We start from the raw sequence: 21,884 nt of genomic DNA, 5'->3' as shown, positions 1-21,884 counted from the left end.
TTCGGCAAATCGAAACGGCGCAAATTCGCCCATCACTACTGATGTGAGACTGTGATGTGTAAATCAGTTGTTTTGTGTTACCTGCTAATCAGTCACCCCCTACTCCTGAATGTTAATGGTTTAGTCTTGTCTACTCTATTCTGCCTTTATGTGCCATCGTCAAGCAGTGCAGTCTGTGGCAGATTTACAAAAGGGCTCTGGGGAGAGGGAGTGGGCTGGTTGTGCTGGAGCAGATTAAGGACATGACTGGGCGGATAAGAGGAGTAGTTAGGGTGTAGACTGAGGCCAAGGGAATAATTGATCAATAACTTAATAATGGTTAGGCCCATTGGTAAACTCTCTGAAACTTTCTGGCTATCTGGAGACATTAGTAAAACTAGATATTACTGGGCTCCATGACATCCTTAACTTTCTGTGCATCAGAAGACAGTAGTATAACCAGATATTACAGGGCTCTACAACATCTTTAATTTTAAATCCACAACATCTTTAACTTTCTGGACACCAGAAAGCCAATGAAGGATGAATAATCTTATTAATAAGAATTCCTGACTTTATGTTTCAGTTTGGTTGCAGGACTGTTTGTCTAGTTATACTCTAAAATCAGCAGCCAGTAACTTGCATATCCAAGACAGTGGCCATTGATAACTTGGCTTAAATTATATTTACTTTACCATACCTCCCAACTGTCCCTCTTTTGACTACTCAACCCACAGTCCCTCATTTGTACTGGAAAGTCCCCTCTTTTCTCTGCACTGAGCAGCCAGAAAAAGAAACAAAGTTTCTCTTTTAGCAGAGAGCCCAGAACAGTTAACAGGTGCAAATATGATACTTTGTAACAATTTTGAAACACAAAAACACAGTTTAGATAAGGAGAAATATTTTCAAACTTTCATGACCTGCCAAATTTTGTAAAACAAACATGGTAATTAGGGGGTGTGGTCACAGAAAGGGGTGTGGCCAAAAAATTGCTGCACGACGTGCAGAAAAAAAATTTTTGTCCCTCTTTTTACTTCCAAAATGTTGGGAGGTATGACTTTACTTGTCACCTATATCAAGCAGCCTAAACATGGCTTTAGCATGCCCCTGTTTCAGTAGTAGTCTTTATACTCCTGGTGAAGGGTTTTTTAAAAACTTTTCTTTATGCTAACCTACTCCTTATATTTACATAAAGACAACCGAATAAACTTAACACTGTGAATAAACTCCTAGACAAACCTTCTAGAAGAGATTGTGTATTAGGGGTATATTTATCAAAGAGATCTCCACAGTCCACAGAGTGAAATACTGCCTGTCTCCATTCATTTCTATGGGATTTTAAAGGGTTATTTATCAAAGGGTGATAGTGAAAGTTCATCATTTGATAAATACGCCTTTCAAAATCCCATAGAAATGAATGGAGAGAGGCAGTATTTCACTCGGCAGACTGTGGAGATCTCTAACTTCACTCTTTGATAAATCTATCCCATAGTCTTTAAGTGCTTATATGTGTGGCTTTTTTCAGTGCCTGGAAATGCTGTCTGTTCAAGTTGCAGCCCTCTATTGTAGTCAGTGCACCTCCTGCTTCTCTGATGCCCTGGCAAACTTTCGCTGTATGCTGCCCCACAAGGGACTGTATATTATGTGCATGCATACTGGTACCCAATACTCTAGAGCAATGCACAGATCTTGCACTTTGTTCTGAACAAAAGGAGGGCACATAAACGGAAACCTGGAAGGTAAGTTGGCTTGAACTAGGGCTGCTTAATAGTCCTAATGACCTAGTCTTGGGCACTTGCTTCATTTTGCTTTGCAATTCATCATACCTCACTAGACCTCAGGTGTATGGTGCACATTTGCAGGTAGATATTGACTGCAGAAAGAGCAAGGCTAAACTCTAGGCAGAGAAAAAGATTAAATGTTCTGTGTCTAGCGCTGGGTCTATGTTATCAAAAACTTCCTCCAGAATATGATTCAGTTCAATATACTGTGGGTGTCCTAGTACTGTATATACATTATGCACACGCACAAAACCCTCATACTGATGTAACCCCACCTAGGCTAGGCTAGATCTTGTCTGGCTAGGAAAACAGGCAGAACACTGGTTATATTTAACCCTCTCTCCACAGGATGGACCTTTGCTACATGAAAAGGCTGAAGGAATGATGTTGGGCAACTACACCTCACTTGTGCTATGTGACTAAATAAAAGAATCTGGACACCAGAAGGTTCTTCAACAAAACACATAGCAACAGGCATTATTCTTTTAAAGTGCAAATCAGAGTTTTCATACTCACAGTCCTTTAAGGTTTATCACATACATGTCAGGTAACATCATAGCATTTCAGAGCCAGCACCTTGCGACATCCCTAGGGAGATAGCATACCACACGGATAAATGCACCCTTGGGATCTCTGTACCATGACCTGGATCCACACATGTTGGATCAGGGAAATCACTAACCCTAAATTCCTATCAAGCCCCCTTACTATTCCTCCTAGTTGGAGCACAGGCTGCTCTTGCTCACTAGTTCTATCTGCCTTATTTTCCTAGAAAGTGCTCTAACAGAGAACTACCCTGTCCCAACTACACCTGATTCACAGGGTCTCTGTTTCCCCAACTTCACCAGGGCCTAATCACCCTTGGGGCCTTTACATTGTGGGACCTAAGCTCCAAGCTCCCAGCAGCATTCACTCTCTCCTGGAGTGGAAGGCAAAAGATGAAGATCCACCCTCTGCCCAGCACTGAATACTGAAGTGTGACAGGAAGTGGTCATCTGTCTCTGGACCAATGGTACACAATACACATTATGTTAATGTAACACTTTTGACACCCTTGTCAGTGTAACACTCCACGTGTGGTGCTTACACAGGACAAACCTGAGCCACTCAGCAGCGGTATTGGGAGAGACTGGGTACCTGGTACTTACTAGCGCAGTGCCTAAACCTAGTGGGATCCAGGAATGCACCTACGGGTGGCACCACTAGGAATACAGAAATAACACACACACAGTATTGGTTAAACTGAATAATGGTTTATCTAAAATAAATGGGCACCTAATACATGCAGCACTCCTAACCGGTGACAATAGGGCCTCACTAACTAATTTGCTTGTGCAATCTGTCTAGTTAACTAAAGAAGGCTTTTAATGTCCTTTTCCCAAATGGTCTCTGGTAACTAGGGCCTAATTTACCCTAGCAACCATGCATTGATTTGAATAAGAGACTGGAATATAAATAGGAGAGGGTCTGAATAGAAGGATCAGTAATAAAAAGTAACAATAACAATACATTTGTAGCCTTACAAAGCTTTTGTTTTTTAGAAGGGCGTCAGGGACTCCCATTTGAAAGCTGCAAAGAGTCAGAAGAAAAAGGCTATAAAAAATAAATAATGAAAACCAATTGAAAAGTTGCTTAGAATTGGCCGTTCTATAACATAATAAAAGTTATCTCAAAGGTGAACCACCTCTTTGAGTGGAAAGGTTCAGAAAATATTTGCTGCAAAAGAAATTTGACCATTCGTTTTCATGTCATGAGTAAACAACGCCTTATGAGTGAAAGGGAACGAGAGAAGAAGATGCTGACAAAGTTGATGTAAAGCAAGAACTCATGAATGTGCAGCAGTCATACCAAGGAACAAACTTCTTAGGCTTGTCGCTAATGATCTCATTGATTTCTCCTTAGTTGGAAGGTTTCAGGTGACTAATGCACAAAAGTATGTACTGTGCAAACATTTCCTGTTATTGTTTCCTATTTTAAACTCTGTCCAAATGTAAAAGAAATGGAAAACCAGTCTGTGACCATTAGGTTTGCCAGGAAAACCAGGAAACCTTTAGTGCAGCGCAGATGAAATAGTGCTAAATACGATATAACGATAGTGCTATTCTGTGCCTATTTACTTCTCAAAATAAATGAAATTCCATGGGTGTTCCTCCTCAAAAACATGCCTAATTTCACCTCTTGGCATCCACTAACAGCCATGGCTGTGGTATGCTGCTAAAGGATGGAGCTGAAGTCACAGCTTGAAGTCAGCAGTTTGAAATCCCTGAATTAAACTGTGTAAAGTGAATAACCCTGCATCCCATCGCTTGTTGTAAAAACATCCAGATCAGATCCCCTGAATTCTAATTGCTACTTAACTTCCAACATGATGAATCTGAAAGAGAGGGACAACACTCCTTTCAAGATTTACACAGTGACTATTGGGAGTGACAGGATTAATGCCTTTAAGATTGGCATAATATCAAAGGCTATTGTTTACTGTCATCTTAAGATCTACGTTAGTATAGGTATATATAGTTTATATGGGAGTGTATATATAGGTCTGTATACATGTGCACTGGGGTTCGTTTGGAGGGGTTGAGCTTAATGGATGTTGGACTTTTTTCATCTATGCTTTGTAACTATTTAACTATATCGAGTAGCAAGAAGTTCCACTGAGTACAGCAAAAGTGACAGTACCATTGGCAATATCTAGTTATGAAAGAGAGAGATGAGAGATCCGATCCCTAAGGGACACCCCAGTAACGTTTGAGAATTCACAACTATGTACCATTTTAGACAAAGGTCCATGTAACCTGTTAATGAGAGTATTTTTGGAAGCTCTAACATTAAAGCAGGTAAAGTAATTTTTAAGAACCCTAAAGCTCAAGTTATTGGGAAGTAGTAAAATGCATGTGCAAAGATGAATGTTGAAGCCTTGCTCCAGTACTACAGTGAAGGCTCTTGTATGTAACTTGTGCTCTGCTGAGAACAGAAGAGGCCTCAGCCCCTTCCATGTTAAACATAGAAAAATGTCGTCTTTGAAGCAGACGTTATGTTTTTGATTGCACTTTGCTTGTGGACCGCTCTATTTTATTCAGCCATCTTTTACGTAAGCTAAACAAATCTTTACTCAATTTTATTATACATTTGGATATGGCTGCTTTTGGTGCAGTGAATGAATGCACAAGGTAGAGGCATGTGAGGAGATGATTATATCTGGCCCATGTCCCTCCCATGTGTCACCCCTTCAATTTGCAGCCACAAGGACAGCAAGATACAACTGTTTGCACAGCTTTCTGCAACTCGGAGGTGACAAGGTGCTAGTGTTTTAACCCTACCTCCGTAAATTAACCCTACCATGTTACAGAAGGCTTAGGAGTGTCCGGAAGAGCAACATCAATTGTATTTTTTGCTCTCTTTTTCAGCCCTCAAGATACAGTGCAGTTCTAGCACTCACGACCTACTAAAACAGGTTGGAGGTTATATACTTGTGTGCCGTGGGACATTACAAGTCAAGGTATTTCAAAACATAATTTGCTATATGCACTTTTCGGTAAAAATAGCCAAGCACAATGTTTCACTTTGTTATCGACAGTAACGTTTTGTGCACCATATCAAATTCTGCATTTCCATTAATCATTCCACAAGGTATGATGAATGTTGGTTTTCTGCAGAACGAGAATGACCCACTTACTTAGATTCATTATCCCCTCATTTGATCCACTAAAGTGCCTTTGAACAGCAATAATGGATTTTGCTTATTTTATTTAATTAAGGATTTCCTTATTTAATGTCCTTCTTTTGGTGTTTTCAGTTTTTGTGTATACAGACTTCCCCAGATTATAGAAAAGTTATTCAGACCTAGTGGGATTTTAATGGATTTTATACACTGCTGTGCAAATATATATTTTAACAATATTATTAAAAGTCTTGTTAATGTTACACATACAGCTATCTCAAGCCCACAAATATATAGCCCTACTAGAAGTCTATGCACAAAAGAAATTTCAATGAAAATATTCCAGACAAATGTCAGTGACTTGACTACAGTAATTAAGAAAATGGTTGTGAAATGCATTTTTATCTACAAACTATAAATTATTACACAGGGGAAAGGGGATATGACAACCTACTGGCTAGAAGGCAAGAAGAATACCCCAAGAAAGAATGTTATTCCAAATATTTCAACAGCCCTACAAGAAAACGAGAGAGGGTCATTCAGCTTGATACCTGGTGTGTTATCCAGTGACGCATTATTAACTTAATTTCAATTGTAACAGACTGTGCCAAATAAAAATTCATGCACTCTTTCTTGCATGTTACACTATGTTATGTAACAGGGTGATGCCCATGGCACTTCATGGTATCTGACTATGGCTTTGAGTAAAATTAATTGGAATATGTGACATTAGAGTTTGTGACATTGGAGAAAACAAAAACTCTTTCTGTTTTTTTAGGAAGCTATGTTTTAAAAAACAAAAAAGCACTGAATGACAATGGAACTTTAACATATGATTATTATTTGGCATTTTGGAAGACAGAATACTGTTTATGTTAAAGTATGTATAACTTTATTTTGAAAATCCTTTGATGTGATTTAGTACTAAACCAATGATGAGTTATTTTTATACAAACTTGAGAGAATTTACATGGTCTTTCCCATTAATGACTAAACATTTAAAAAATGTGGGTGTCACCAATTTGCAGTTGCTAAAGCCTAACTAAAGATATAGGCTAGAAATGTTGTACCTTATGTTTTTGGCTTCTGTACCAGTCCAAGATCTGTGTCTCTAAAGATGCCCCAGTAGCTCCCCATTTTCATCTCTGCTGATTCACTGCACATGATCTGTGCTGCTGTCACTTACTGAGCTTAGGGACCCACTCACAATATATGTATATACAGAATAGAAATGCCACAATATAAGGCTGATTAGTAATTAATACAGATAATTACTATATGTCAGCTCAGAAACCAACACAAGTCCCATTGGAATTTAATAATTAGCCCTGCAGCATCAGTTTATATTACAGACAAACCTCATTTTCTGCTTGATACTTTGCAACGACCCCTAAGTTTAGCTTCTCAACAGCTGCTCAGAGCCCACTGAGCATGTGAGTGTCGCAGATACTTTCCAAGATGGTGACCCCCTGTGACAAGTTTGAAGTCCTGGATCATAGCTGTTATTGAGAAGCTGAAGCTTTTTAGGCTGGTGCAATAAGTTCAGTATGTGAAATATGGCATTTTTAACCATTGTCATTTTTAGAGTTTAGTTCTCCTTTAAAGGTCATTCATATTTATGCCTTAAATCAATGGATAATACTAGGGATGCAGGGTCTCCTTTTAGATCTACTACATCAAATGTTACACATTCATAGAAAATATATGTTCATTGCATTACACTGACAAAAAGCAGATAGAGTCGCATTTAACCCTTTCACTGCCAGCCAAACGTACAACTTTATTTGTGTAAACTGCCTGGTGAGTTTTAGGGGAGCATTGAGTTTATATAGAAAAACTATAAAGAACAATCTAACAATTAAGGTTTCTAAATCTGCTTCACTTTTTGTGTAATTCTACTTATTCGAATTAAAAGCAAACATCTAATTTTGTTCTAAGGGATAATGGGATTGTGCTTTTAATTACATATGGAGCAAATACATATGTACAAATTACCTATTTTCTTACACTACAAAGAAACAGAGCAGAAAAAAAATGACATATTGGAAAGCTCCATGTCCCCCACTTCAAGCATCAATACCAAATTTGTTTTATGGCAATACCTGACCTCTATAGATCAGAGTTGTATTTATGTATATGCACTAGCGGCTCCATGCCTAAGACAGCAATTTTCGTGGTGCAGCCCTTGAGTGCCTATAAAATAAAGAAACCCCCTTGGCTGCTGCCAAATCGATCAGAGGAGCTGTGCTGCACATGCGCCGTTTGGTGGAAGGTTGCACATTTTGCAGGGTTGGACTGGCCTGCCGGGCCCCGGGTAAGAGCACGGTGGGCCTTGGCAATGGTGGGCCCAAGGCCCTCTAACTACATTGGTGGTGCAGCGCGCATGCTGCTGCAGAGCCAGCCGGTCCGTGAGTAACAGTTGGCCCACTGCTTCTCGGCTCACCCGCCCGGTTGCCTGCCCATCCACTCTCCCTCTTCACTCACACAGGTCACCCGGCCGGATATGTGTACGGCGCCATCCAGCATGTTCTGCATCTGCCGTCTGATGTATCCTCCTGGTCGTGGCATGAAGCGATGTTCTCCCAGCCTGCCCCAGAGAAGTTTGTGCGTGAGTGCGGGTAGAAGTAAGTTAGCACCTCTGGGAAATGGGAACATGCGCAGCGCAAGGTAGCAGGGCCCTGGGCCCCCCAGTCCGACCCTGACAGTTGGTGGTCAGGTTCAGTTTCTAGTATAGATTAGAAACCCACAGCAGTTCAATAACCTATTTTCAAAATCCAAAAAAATGCATGGCCAAAATGCCCCTAAAAGTAAGTTTAGCACAGAAAACTATGTATATTTGTCCTCATTTCCATAAAATAAAAATGGTTAAACATGTCTTTCGACTCTAAACTACCAAGCTGCAAAGCTTTCCTAAATTAAATTTTTTAATAAATTTCTCAAAATCATCCCAGAGCTGTACTCTTTGCAACTTCTCTTCCACATGTCCTTAATTCTACATATAAAGCATCTTAGATTTTAATGCCATGGGTCTTATGAAAATAATGCTAGTATACCAAAAGCATATGGCATGTAGAGACCCCAAAATGAAAATAGAGAATTCAGTTTTGTCATGGCTTGCACTTCATCCACTGCAAGAACAATAGACTGCTTCATTTTTATGTATAGTAAAAGCCCCAAACAGTATGTTGCCCTCAAAGAAAACATATTTTTGTGACTTAGCAATTTTGACAAATGTAACCTTTTTTTTTTTTAAAGTTTTTATGACATTTCTGAAATTCACCTCAAAGCTTGCATTTTACAGATTTCTTATCTCCCACTGACCTGATCATTTTGATGCCATATATACATGTAGAGACAACACAATTAAAGGGGTAGTTCGCATTTGTTTTTTGTTGTTTTCTCCAGAAAACCCATACAGTATATTGTTGGTAACTGCACATTTTGATAAATTCAAACTTTGTTTACTAAAAACTGCCAAGCTTTCCTTTATTTAGTTATTTTTAAAGATCTCTTAAAGATTTCTAAAAGTACTTCAAAAGCTTGCACTTAGAATCTCATGAACTACAAATATGTAGGGCACAGTGAGACTGGTGCCTTGTCGTTTGTGGAACAGTGGAGTAATCAACAGCTATGGGGAAGTGTAATGGCAATGAAATTCATCAAATTTCACTTAAATATCCACTTAATTCATAAAATAATAAACCACTTAAATACACCGTGTGATAAGTGCTCAGGCTAATTACACAGAGGAGTGATACAGCGGAACTGTATGTGAGTAATGTTAGGTTGCTGTAATCCACTTGTCACAAGTTAAAAAACTACTGGTAGATTGTGATCAAACTTTGGGGACCCCTGCCTTAAATATTATTGGTGGTATATTATTTAGGAGCATAGTTTATAAAGGTGTGTAAACTATAAAATGTGAAAATAAAAAGCTGTAAAATTTAGTATAAAATAAATGTCACATTTGTAAAGCTCTGTTGTTTTATTTGTATCTATCTATTTATTTCCTGTTTATATAGTGCCATCATATTGCCAAGCGCTTTACAGAGATAATACATCATTCACATCAGTCACTGCCCAGGTGGAGTATAAAGTCTTAGGTCCCTATCACACTCACACACACACATTAGGGCCCAGTTTTATCAAGAGTCAGTTACCTTTTAATGAAGATATCATACATACACTGAAAATGCACAAAACATAGTTTTGTATAATTTTATCAGTACATGTTTAGCCAAATCTAGGTAATGTACAGGGTTTCCTTGAGGAGAAGATACTGAACATTAACTTTGTAATATAAGGATGTAACTCAAGTTCAGTTTTCCAAATGAAAACCAATTGGCAATGGAGAGACACATTCTGTAAATAGAAGACAGTTTAAATGAGCCGTAATACAAGCAAATCAACTGCTCCAAAAACATTTTACATTGCATTGTTTAAGAATGTACATTTGGCACAATTTATAAAAAGCATGATATTTTTATAAAAACTGTAATTTTTCTTCCAGAGTTTTGGGGCAAATTGTGAATCTGTATTATATAAAGTTTCTTTGAGCACAATATTATGGATGGAGTTTTGTTTATACAGAAGATGATAAGATATTGAACATTACAGAGGCGATATGCAGAAAAAAACAGAACTATTAGAGCAAGTAAAATATTTTACCCATACTGGCTAGAAATAAACTGGATTTAGGTCAAATTTATTATTTAAGTGTAACAACAGTAAGCTTGCTAATGGCAGCTAAGTGTATACTGTGTACATTTGTTTAAAGTAGAGCCTAAAGGCTTAATATGTTAAAGGTAATTGAATGGTTATTAATGTAAAACTGAAATGTGTTTACTCACCCAATCATTTTTGGTGAGTATTTTAATTATGTTGAAAGCAAGTGACAGAAATAAAGGGTATTTGACACTATTAGCCAAATAATACACACATTTGAGCTGAACAAAGGGGTTTGAGGAAACTTCAGAGCTTTTTTCATAACAGGACACGACAAAGAATGATTACTGATGAAGGAAATATCTTTGTTACATATAATGTTGTACATTGTATAGCGCCTTTTGTTCTGTCAGGTTAAATGTGTTAAAGCTAATTTATCGTATGCCAGAGCACCGTGCAATCTTTGGCCCCTAGCTATAGTTGAATCAGCAACTTTGACATCCAATTCTTTAAAGTTATACTGACACATAGAAACGAATTACAGCTATCAGGGCTGGAGAAGGAGTGTGAGCAGTGCATCGCCATCTGTTTGTGCCCGTGAGCAGTGCTGAGTTCTGACCGGTTCAGGAATAAAGGCTACAGCTGCAAATATACTGTATCTTCTTGGAGAATCTATTAATATACTTGCCTTACACCTGTCAGTTTAAAGGGATACTGCTGAGTATAATTTGTTAATGTTATTATTTCTTATTGCCTTCATTTTCAAGTATCAATTGTATAAACCTTTATGTTGCTGATCCCAAGTACATCTTGTTTATATTTACACTACTTCAACATTACAAATTACCAATTTTTTTAGAATTCATTGGATAGATGCTAATGTGGTATATACTGATTAGCACACTTGAATATTGCTCAGAATATTGCCAAGTGAACAATTTAAATTTGTAAAAATTAAAATGACTGGGTCGGACTGGGCCGGGAAAAAACCCGGTGGTCCCCAGCTTGTATGGGCCCCTGCCAACCCAGACCTGTTCCCCTGATTGGCTGGACCCCCCAAGAAAATATGGGGCAACTCACGCTGTGCACGTTCACGCATGTGCACGGAGTTCACGCAAGTGCATGGGGCCCCACAGGTTTGGAACCCAGTGGGTCCCAGTGATCCAGTCCGACCCTGCTACTCCATATGGTTGTGACTATAAAATTGAAAGGGCTTAGCGGCTTTAAAGAAGGAATCAGTACCAATGAGGAGGCTGGTATACAGGAAATAGTCCGATTCACAGTATCCAAGGGGTTAAGGAAGTTCGTGGTCGTATCCAGGAAAAAGATCAGGTCAGGCAGCTGTTAGCTATAATCAGGAGTCAAAGCAGGAAGGTCAAAAGCCACAAAACAGTCAATAAGGAATTATAGTGCACCCAGGAACACGCAAAAGTAGAACCTATATTCAGGAATTGAACCCAGGAACTTCAGTATCTTTCATTTTGAATTTGTCACTAAACTGCAGTATGATGGCAATGTCATTACACTGATGCCGTGACGCACATGTACACCATGAGCAGCTCCATCTTGGATTCGCCACTGGAGAAGAAAGGAGTGTCGGCAGACTCCTAACAAAAATACTAGCCTTTTATGAAAATCTGGAATAAAATGCTCTATAAAAGGCATTGTAAACAATACCAGATTCATTTTAACGCTTCCTTTATATTTATAAATAAATATGCAACATTTTACATACAGTTGTTGTGTGTATTGACACCATTTGTTATGGTCCAAAGCACTTACCTATAGCTGTGCTGGACAGCAGTGCGTCCGTCCTGTCTCCTGTTTTGAATCTTCTATTGACAGAGGGAGACCCTGAAGCTACTGCCACCTTCAAGATGGCAGTCATTCCAAAGTCCCCACTGGGGCTTGTGTTGCATCTAAAGAATCACACACAGACATCATTGTGGCACAGACATGCTTTCCATATACCTACAGAATGATTACTTTAGAATGCAAGGAATAGACAGATGGCACCATGTCTAAAATGCAATGCTGACAGAAGGGCACAGTATGTCGCCATTCGATTATCCACTGTTTGAGCTGTACTAAAGACAGGCTTAACGCATTCACTATAAGTAGATTTATAACTGGATAAATGTCATGCTCGGACTTTAGTGGTCCTTTAATTAGAGCAAATATACAGCCCCTTAAACAGTTTTTTTGAAAAATAAAGAACTATTTATCAGTAATAAGCTGGTAACTCATTGGCATATATCAAGTTGTGTAAAAAATAGAGTTCGGAATGCACTATATACCCCATGCTGGTGGTTCTGTTAGCAGAATTTTGCACCAGCCAAGAGTACTTCTGTGTAGCACCACGGAGTGATCTTCTCCTTTCTGCACTATCCCCTGGCCGACGCATGTACAATAGAGTAAAAAGGTTGGCTTTTAAAGTTTGACTTTTCGCTCAACTGCATATGGGTAGCAGCAAGAAGAAAGAAGAAACAGAAAGAAGGCTGTTCCATGGGGCTCACTAATAAGTACCTAAGTCCACTACAGTTTTCTGCTAACAAGAGCACCAGCCTGGGATTTCAGGTAATTACAGCCACTGGGGGTGCCTAACATTTGTACTTTCCTTCTCCTTTAATGAAAAATCTATTGTAAAATTCCGGTATGAAAAAGCTGCATTGCATGACTTTTTCCCTCGAGCCCCACTGACTTTGATGAGTTGAAATAGTTATGAGCTCAAGTAAAAAATTGTGTACATTTTTGGACTAAAATTAAATCCACTTTCATAAATATCACCATTTTTAATTTTGCAGTGTATGCTGCCTGCTGATTTTAGAAATGGTGATGGACTGTGCTAAGGAGAACAGCACAGCTTGAAAAATATTATTTATTGTACAATGCTTTTTAGACAGTTTTTTTGTTGTGAAACATTTTACACAGCTTGATCAACGGGCCCCTTTGTGTAAAACATCAAACAGACATTGTTCAGCGTGTGGACACATACACCAGATTTAAAAAACAAACAAACAACCTTTTCATCCAGGTAAGCACTAAGGTTTCAAAAGTAGGGCAAGACCAATGTTCATAGAAGTCTTGGGGGAAGCATTCCAGACTTATCTATTGAGTTATGGTAGTCTGTTTTTTATCAGCAAACTATTGCTTTTAAATCATTATATGAGCTAGCTGACAAAATTTCAGCTCAGCATATTTAAAATACATTAAATTGTGCTGTAGGCACCATAAACATTTGCAGTATTGCAGCCATAGATCAGTTAAAAATAATATAATTTTCTCTCTTTGGACGGTGGCTCAGAGTTGAAATGATGAGCCTTTGTATCCTGTATGGATTGGGTTACACAGTCCACTAATATACTCAAGACGTGAAAGAATATGACTTTACAGTGACTTTCGGACTATGTCATAACTTGTCATAAGATAATACAAGATGTTCTGCTGTTCAGCCGACCTGCACAGTTAGCTTTAAGATGATCAATATGATTAGCAATTAAAGCCGAGTGGATGTATATCACTTGTGCAGACTAAAGGCAGCTGCTCCGACAAAGTTAGTGTAATGTAAGCAAGCACCTACTAGGAAGAGGATTCTTTTGCCCCCAAAGGCATCAATCATAAACTATTACTTGCCAACAAAGTCTCCCACCACAGGTTCCCTAACTCAATTGTTTGAATGTTCTTGCTTTGGAACAGTGTATTTAATCATTGGATCCCCACAAGGCAAGATCCTGCAACTCATAAGTAAATGCCTGCAGCACCGTAGCTTTTTAGCTAGACGGAAAGGTAGCAAGACAGACCCATATATAGATAGTGTATATAGATTTTATATATACTAATATTTTTTTAATTGTTTTAGCTACATAGATTAAGACTTTAAATATATATGTTAATTGATTCTGAAACATACATACATGCTGATGTTGTACATAAATACTGTAAATAAACAGAATTGATGATTAATTTTGTAGAGAAATAAATGAGTGCTTTAAGGGGAACATAATGAAAATGTGGGTTATAATGCAGTCTTTCTATAAACCCATTGTTTACAATCAAGCAACCCTGCAAATAATTAGATACAATAGATAGATAGATGATGATAGATGAGATAGATAGATAGATAGATGAGAGATAGATAGATAGATAGATAGATAGATAGATGAGAGATAGATAGATAGATAGATAGATAGATAGATAGATAGATGAGAGATAGATAGATAGATAGATAGACAGACAGACAGATGATAGATAGATAGATAGATAGATAGATAGATAGATAGATAGATAGATAGATAGATAGATAGATAGATAATAGATAGATAGATAATAGATAGATAGATAGATAGATAGATAGATAGATAGATAGATAGATAGATAGATAGATAAGAGATAGATAGATAGATAGATAGATAGATAAGAGATAGATAGATAGATAGATAGATAGATGATAGATAGATAGATAGATAGATAGATAGATAGATAGATAGATAGATAGATAAGAGATAGATAGATAGATAGATAGATAGATAGATAAGAGAGAGATAGATAGATAGATAGATAGATAGATAGATAGATAGATAGATAGATAGATAGATAGATAGGATACATGATGATAATGATGATAGATTCAGTGGTAGAAGATCCTATTACAGGTCCAATTAAAATACATGTACATATATAAGAGATTGATAAGAGATAGATAGATAGATAGATAGATAGATAGATAGATAGATGAGAGATAGATAGATAGATAGATAGATGAGAGAGAGATAGATAGATAGATAGATAGATAGATAGATACATGATGATAATGATGATAGATTCAGTGGTAGAAGATCCTATTACAGATCCAATTAAAATACACTGTAAAAACATAGGCTTGTTATGGGCATCTGGTAGGAGTGGTTGTCTGCTCCATAGGGCAGGAATCCCTGCGTACCCACAAGGCCAAGCATGCGAGAAGGAACTAGAGTAGCAGGATGAAGGGAAAGTGCAGAAGTTTTAGAGGTAGTTCATGTAAAAAAAGGTCAAGCAATACCTTGGCAGGATTGTACACATATGGGATCTGTTATCCAGGATGTTCGGGACCCTGGATTTTAAACATTAAATAAACCCAATAGGAATGTTTTGCCTCCAGAAACGATTAATTACATCCTAGTTAAGATCGAGTATGAGGTACTGTTTTATTATTTCAGAGAAAAGGGAAATAATTTTTAAAAGTCTAAATTATTTGCACAGAGTCTATGAGAGATTTGGAATAATAATCCATAATCTGGAGTTTTCTGAATAACAGGTTTCTGGATAATTGATCCTATACATGTACCAGCATGTGTTTCTTAATTTCTTTTCTCCTGAAAATCAACTGAAAACTGAGACATTGCCTAGAACCTAGAACATTTTAATAACTGTTTACTACTGTAGAAAGCCATTTTATGTAGATAGGCAGATCTTTCTAAACACATTGATCCATTTTTGGGTTACAAATGTATTAGTTGCAAGAATAACTACACAGATTAGTCATTTATAAATTATAATGTTATTTAGGTCAGACATCATGTAAAATTGTGATGTATTTCTTACCTTGCTATGTGTAAACTGGTTTCACTCTCGTAAAATAATAGTTCTCCCGATATTTTTTTACTTTTTATATTTTGACCCCAGCTTTGCACAATAAGAAAAACATTAGCATCTAAATCCTATGCCCTGTCTGTAAATTCAAAAGACAAGCAATAACTAGTTAGATGAATTCTTAATTCTTAAACAATATTAGCCTTTTTGGAACTCTGAATACTTTCTAGAATGGCAATAACCATACAAGTTTTAAAAGGTACACATTTTATATACAGGTGTGGGATCTATTATCCGTAATGCTTGGAGCCTGGGGTTTCCAGAAACTTGTCTTACTGAAATGTGAACCAATATGTCTTAAAGAGGCAGCATAGCTCCTTGTTCTACATGAGTTCAATGACTAGAACTTGTGCAATATATATACTTTTCGCTTTGTTTTAATGAAGAAAACATATATATAATCTCTTTGTTATGTCTTGGCTAAACATAGACAAGGGTGGTATCTCTTCATCTGGTGATTGGCAAAAGGGGAGGTGGTCCGGTCCAGTGCCTAGGGTAACACCGGACAAAGTTATAGCCCTGTGCACAGATAAACTCCTCCTGCTTATCTATAACCAAGGAGAGAACAAAACAATCCAAAACTACCGATTACATAGGCATTTTATAACAATTTTTCCAAATGGTAGAAAAGATCTTGCAATGGCTGTGAGTTTGAATCTTAATACTCCAATTATTTATAAGTAATAATACAATTATTTATAAGTAACATATTTGGAAACATATTTTATTGATGTAAATTCTTACATTACTGAAATTATAAGATGTTTGAATGAATTTGACCAAGCACTATATGCTGCACTCACGTTGAGCAAGAGGGTATACTGCCCCTTTAAAGGGGTGGTTCACCTTCAGGTTTACTTTTAGTAGTTAATAGAATAGTCTATTCTTAGTAACTTTTTAGTTGGTCTTCATTTTTTTATAGTTCTTGAATTATTTGCCTTTAACTTCTGACTCTTTACAGCTTTACAGCTTTCAATGGGGCTGCTGACCCCAGCAGCCAAAAACCTATTGCTCTTTGAGGCTACATTTTCATTGTTATTGTTACTTTTTATTACTTGTCTTTCTATTTAGGCCCTCCTCTGTTCATATTTCTCTCTCTTTTTTCAAACAACTTGCTTGTTGATAAGTTAACTTTGACCATAGCAACCAGATAGCTGCTAAAATTCCTTACTGGAGAACTGGTGCATAAAAAGCTAAATTTAAAATAAATAAATGAAGTAAAATTGCAATTTCTCTCAGAATATCACTCTCTACAACATTTTAAAAGTTAATATAAAGGCGAACAACCCTTCTAAGCTAGTTACTGTAGCCTTGTATGCAATTAAAGGAAAACTATACCCCCAAACAATGTAGGTCTCTATAAAAAGATATTGCATAAACAGCTCATATGTAAAAATCCTGCTTCATGTAAATAAACCATTTTCATAATAATATACTTTCTAATAGTATGTGCCATTGGGTAATCATAAATAGAAATTGGCATTTTAAAACTAAGGGCCGCCCCCTGGGATCGTATGATTCACTGTACTCACAAACATACCAAACAAAACATACTTGTTAGTTCACATGAGCCAATTAACAGACTGGGGGTAATTTATCAACACTGGGCAAATTTGCCCATGGGCTGTAACCCATGGCAACCAATCAGATTGCTGCATTCATTGTTCTTCTTGCAGCTGGCTTTAAAAAGCTAATCACGGATTGGTTGTTATAGGTAACTGCCCATGGGCAAATTTGCCCAGTATTGATAAATGAGCCCCACTGTCTTTTGCTTCCACACTTCTTCCTGTTACAGTTGTAGTATTTCTGGTCAGGTGATCTCTGAGATAGCACACAGACCATCACGAAATGGTGGCTCAAGGCAAGACATGTAAAAGGGCAAGATTTACTTAAATATATATTCCCGTTTGGTAAGATTCTGTTATATGCCACTTAATATGATGTAAACTATCTGTTGCTCAAGTGTTAATTTTTGGGGGTATAGTTTTTTAAGAAAATATTACTGGCAACTAACAATGTCTTCTGGTGACTGATATAATGGGATATAATGGGTTATATAATTACTGTTATTGGACTGGAAACCCCATTGTAGGAATCAGCATGATGAGGGTACTAGTTATTAGTCTTGATATTGTTATTATTTCGTAGTACAGGTATAGGATCTGTTATCTGGAAACCCGTTATCCAGAAAAGCTAAGAGAAGGCCATCTCCTATAGACTCCATTTTAATCAAATAAATCAAAATGTTAAAACATATTTCCTTTATCTCTGTAATAATAAAACAGTAGCTTGCACTTCCCAAATAAGATATAATGAATTCTTATTATAGGCAAAAGAATGTTTGAATAATTTTTTGTAGACTTAAGTATAGAGATCCAACTTAAACCCCTTAAGACCCCTTAACCCCAGGTCCCAAGCTCACTGGATAACAGGTCCCATACCTGTAGTACTTCTATTATGAGATTTGTTATCTGCAATGTAATATATAGTTGTTAGAGAACTTGTTCCAATAAGAGAATCTACATTTCAGGATAATTTTACAGCCATTCTTTTTACTGTTTGTTGATAGGCCAAAGTGCAAAATTTGTATGCAGATCACTTTTAACCCACAATTCAGCGTTTTTTTTCAGAATTGCATCTTTATTGTGGGCACCCACTAAATAGTGTCTGCTATTTAGTAACTATGGTTTCCTTACTGCATTTGTATGTGGGCGCTGGAACTTCATTAAGCAAACCCCACTATGGAAACCCTGATCTGTGTAGATGCTATTATTATTATTATTAGCATGTATTTATATAGCGCCAACATATTGCGTAGCACTGAAGCTACACATTAGTTGTACGTTTGTAAATCAAAAGCATGAACGTTGTAAATCAAAGCATGAACATACATTTTATCTCTATGCACTTGCCTTCATATCAAAGGCATATTTTGCACACATGTAACTTACAAATCAGTTGTAGCTGAAGAATTGCATAAGCCACAAACACAGTTTCTCCTATGGATCCAGGAGGACTGTGAGTCTAGTCTCACTCAAAGGCAGCCTTATCTCACTTAGCAGCAGAGCAGAAATGTTACAGTATTAACCTTGTAATAATTCAACTCACTTAGGTTTTCTCTTTACAGAATTACATTTAACTTTCAAACAGGTAATTACTATGCTTAAGGATATATTGTATCACATTGCTCATATTTTGCTCATAATTAATCAATCCAATATTCATGGTTGCCACTTCCAATATTTTTTTTATGTTTTTAAATTCTAGGCCACAATAAAAAGGCATATGTTGAACAGCCTCGTCATTCAATATTGCTTATTGTAATAAACAAAAAGTTTGCCCTTCCAAATCAGCAGGTTATTTGAATGTGAAGGGCTTTTCTTGTTACTGTCTGGGCTTTGCCTTTATCATATTTAACAACTGATTAATAATGTATTTATTGTCAGATGACCCAGAAACAATTAATTTTAAAAACCTTCCAGAAAGCCAGCAACTAGAATATTGCCAAAGCAAGCAAACCTTATTAGAAATAATGAATAGAGTTAAACCATTCCTATAACTGTAGGTGCCGTCAGTATCATATGTGAAAATACTTCAACCAATTTATAACAGTCAAGTTGTAATAGTAGAGAAATAACAAGCAGACCCAAATCTCCATTGTTTTGTATAAGCAAGCATTATATTTTACTGGAAAATGCCCAGTTTACAAACATGTTAGTAGTATAAGTTCATTATTAAAGAAATTAGCATATTGCATATAAGTAAAGGGGAGAGGGGCAGTAATATTAATATTAGGAGGAAGGGATGGGTATTCATTTTTTCCTTTAATTAAGACAATTCGTGAAAGCCAAAAACCTTTGCATTGTATATCAGAGGAGTCACCATTTTTGCATGTACACCACATTTTTTTTCTTGTGGTCCTTAGTATTACTAGGTATTTTTCCCAGAAAATGAAAAATATGGAAGAAAATATGTATTTCATCCTAAGAAAATAACTGCAAAGTTCAACCGAAACCTATTGATTTTCCTTTTGATTATGATGCTTTTAAGTTCAACTCAGTATTGTAGGCATACGTGATTTCTAAAATAAACTGTTGTTAGATAATGATGATATAATAGCCTCCAGTGTATTAACAGGTTGTCTGTACACTACAAATAGCCTTTGTCTTTTGTTACATTTCATATATTTGATGATCATTTAATGCATGTCTGTTCAGATGTGCTGTTCCTCAGCAAGGCACTGGATTCACAGAAGGAACAATTTGAGAATAAAAAAAACAGAGGCAAGGGATTCATAACCGTAAACATGCTGGTCTGCAGGAATACTTTGGGCAAAAGGTTTCAAGTGTAAGTATCACATCTGTTTTAGATACCATATCTCTCATGCAGTGCAAACATTTCCATAGTGAGTATAGGTATGTATCTATAGTAAGTTAAACAATTGTCTCTTGGTCCCAGTTCACCTCTGTAGCTTGTACATAACAGCAGTACCTGTCCTGCTTGTGTGTGAAGGCAGCAGCCTCTTTATCTCGGGGGTCCAGAGTGACCTTCTCATCTGTGGCAGTGTAAATAATCCTGTCGGCTGAGCGTGTCTTATCAAATACCGAACAAGTACTGTCTACCCCACCTGGCAAGGCATTAGAAGAATAGCACTGATCCAGGTATTTTAGCACCTCCTGTTGGTCCACTCCCTTGATAAGAGTCCTTGCATCCTCTATGGTGATAACTTTGTTGGACTCCGTTTCTTCATCTTTTTCTTTTTTCTCTCCCTTTTTATCCAGCTCATTAGAGCTCCCCTTGCCAGATTCCATGCCTGAGGGAGTCTTCAAAAGCTCTATATCTTCTTTGTCTTTTGTTTTCTTACAGCAGATCCACTTTTTATAGGGCCACTTTGTACAGCCATCCGTTCTCCTGGCAAGTGAAATGGCAGCCACTCCTGGGAGAAAAATTGCAGGTCCGATAGCAATAAGAGGAATCGGCCCCAGACTTTCCCCTTTAAAACCAGACACTGTAAACATAAACCCAAAGACCAGGAAGATGCTCACCAAGGCCACCACCAGTCCAGTACGAGGGTTGATATCATCTGGTCTCATCTCTTTAAACCATCAAATTGTACTTTATCCACCGGGACATAGACAGCTCTTGTTCCTGTTTCCCAAATAGAATCACGGAACAACTTTGCAAAGAGGTTACAAAAAAGTAGAGCACAGATTCCTAAGCAGCGAAAGCTTTCACCAGTTCCCTGATGACTGCAGCCGGTGGTTCCTTATCTCTCTCACTTATTCCTTCCTAGGGAATTCTTAAAAAGATCACAATAACTCCGGCATAAGAAGGATTAATCATCTGTGAACACATTAGCCCTGAAGCAGGTGTGATTCCTATAGTGAAATCCACAGGGAGAAGGATGCTGCTCTTTCGGATGCCAGAACAGTCAGCTACTGTATGTGTTAAAACTGTGCATGAATGGAAAGTGAGACACTCATCTCCTAATGCAAGAATATGTGAGGAAAGGGAGGGGTGTACAGAGAGAGCAGGGGAGTGGACTAAAACACTAAAAATAAGAAGCAATAAGGAACCTCCTTTTCTATTTGAAAATATTGAACAGCAATATCAGCTACGGTATTTCTGGAATAAAAGGAATAGAAGAACATGATGCTGGATACAGATCTATTTCCTTCTAAAACAAAAAAAGCTGTATTGCTGTAATACTGGCATACAAATAATGCCAAATGTCCCAGACACTGTCATAGTTTTTGATTATTATGACATTTTTTACCAGTAAATTAATAACTAAAGTCATATTTAGAAAGACATTTGGGGAAATATACCAGAGATCATTGTTATACTGTACATCTAGGTCTCAACAAAAAAAAATTCACGAAAGGGCAAATTTTCACCTGCAAAGGCTTCGCCACACTTCATTCCACTTCATCAGAAGCAAATTCGCTACCACTACGCTAATTCACTATAATGTGAAGTTGCGTCTCGCCAGCCAAACGCTGGCGAAGTTTCACTAGAGTAAATTTGTCAGTGCGAGCATTTTATAGTGAACTTTCGCTAGAGTTCATTTCTGCCTATCGAAACTTCGACAGGTACATAAAAGTCGTATGGACGTCTTTATTAGAGATGTTGGTGCAAATGCTTAAAGTGGCCACTTATTATTACACATG

At 37.3% G+C, this 21,884-nt stretch overlaps 2 protein-coding genes across 2 annotated transcripts in view; one reads left to right on the top strand and one right to left on the bottom strand.

Moving 5' to 3' along the window:
* The window catches only part of LOC121393820 (atrial natriuretic peptide receptor 2-like), a 35,336-nt gene extending 28,816 nt beyond the window's left edge, over positions 1-6,520 (top strand). Inside the window, exons 11-12 of the mRNA XM_041563421.1 lie at positions 5,168-5,259; positions 5,852-6,520. Of these exons, the coding sequence (XP_041419355.1) occupies positions 5,168-5,259; positions 5,852-6,007 (248 nt within the window). The 3' untranslated portion in view covers positions 6,008-6,520. The remainder of the gene's footprint in view (positions 1-5,167; positions 5,260-5,851) is intronic.
* A 12,854-nt stretch (positions 6,521-19,374) lies between these two features.
* tmem215.L (transmembrane protein 215 L homeolog) lies at positions 19,375-21,185 on the bottom strand. The gene has a single exon (XM_018226511.2). It carries the CDS (start codon positions 20,805-20,807, stop codon positions 20,148-20,150), a length of 660 nt encoding a protein of 219 aa, XP_018082000.1. The 5' UTR covers positions 20,808-21,185; the 3' UTR covers positions 19,375-20,147.
* Between the last annotated feature and the right edge of the window lie 699 nt (positions 21,186-21,884).

Source organism: Xenopus laevis, chromosome 1L, assembly GCF_017654675.1.
Source record: "Xenopus laevis strain J_2021 chromosome 1L, Xenopus_laevis_v10.1, whole genome shotgun sequence".
NCBI classification, from domain to species: domain Eukaryota; kingdom Metazoa; phylum Chordata; class Amphibia; order Anura; family Pipidae; genus Xenopus; species Xenopus laevis.
This window is presented reverse-complemented; position numbering and strand designations above follow the sequence as displayed.

Coding starts and splice junctions, on each gene's coding strand:
- tmem215.L (XM_018226511.2), bottom strand. CDS start 20,807: ATGAGACCAGATGATATCAACCCTCGTACTGGACTGGTGGTGGCCTTG.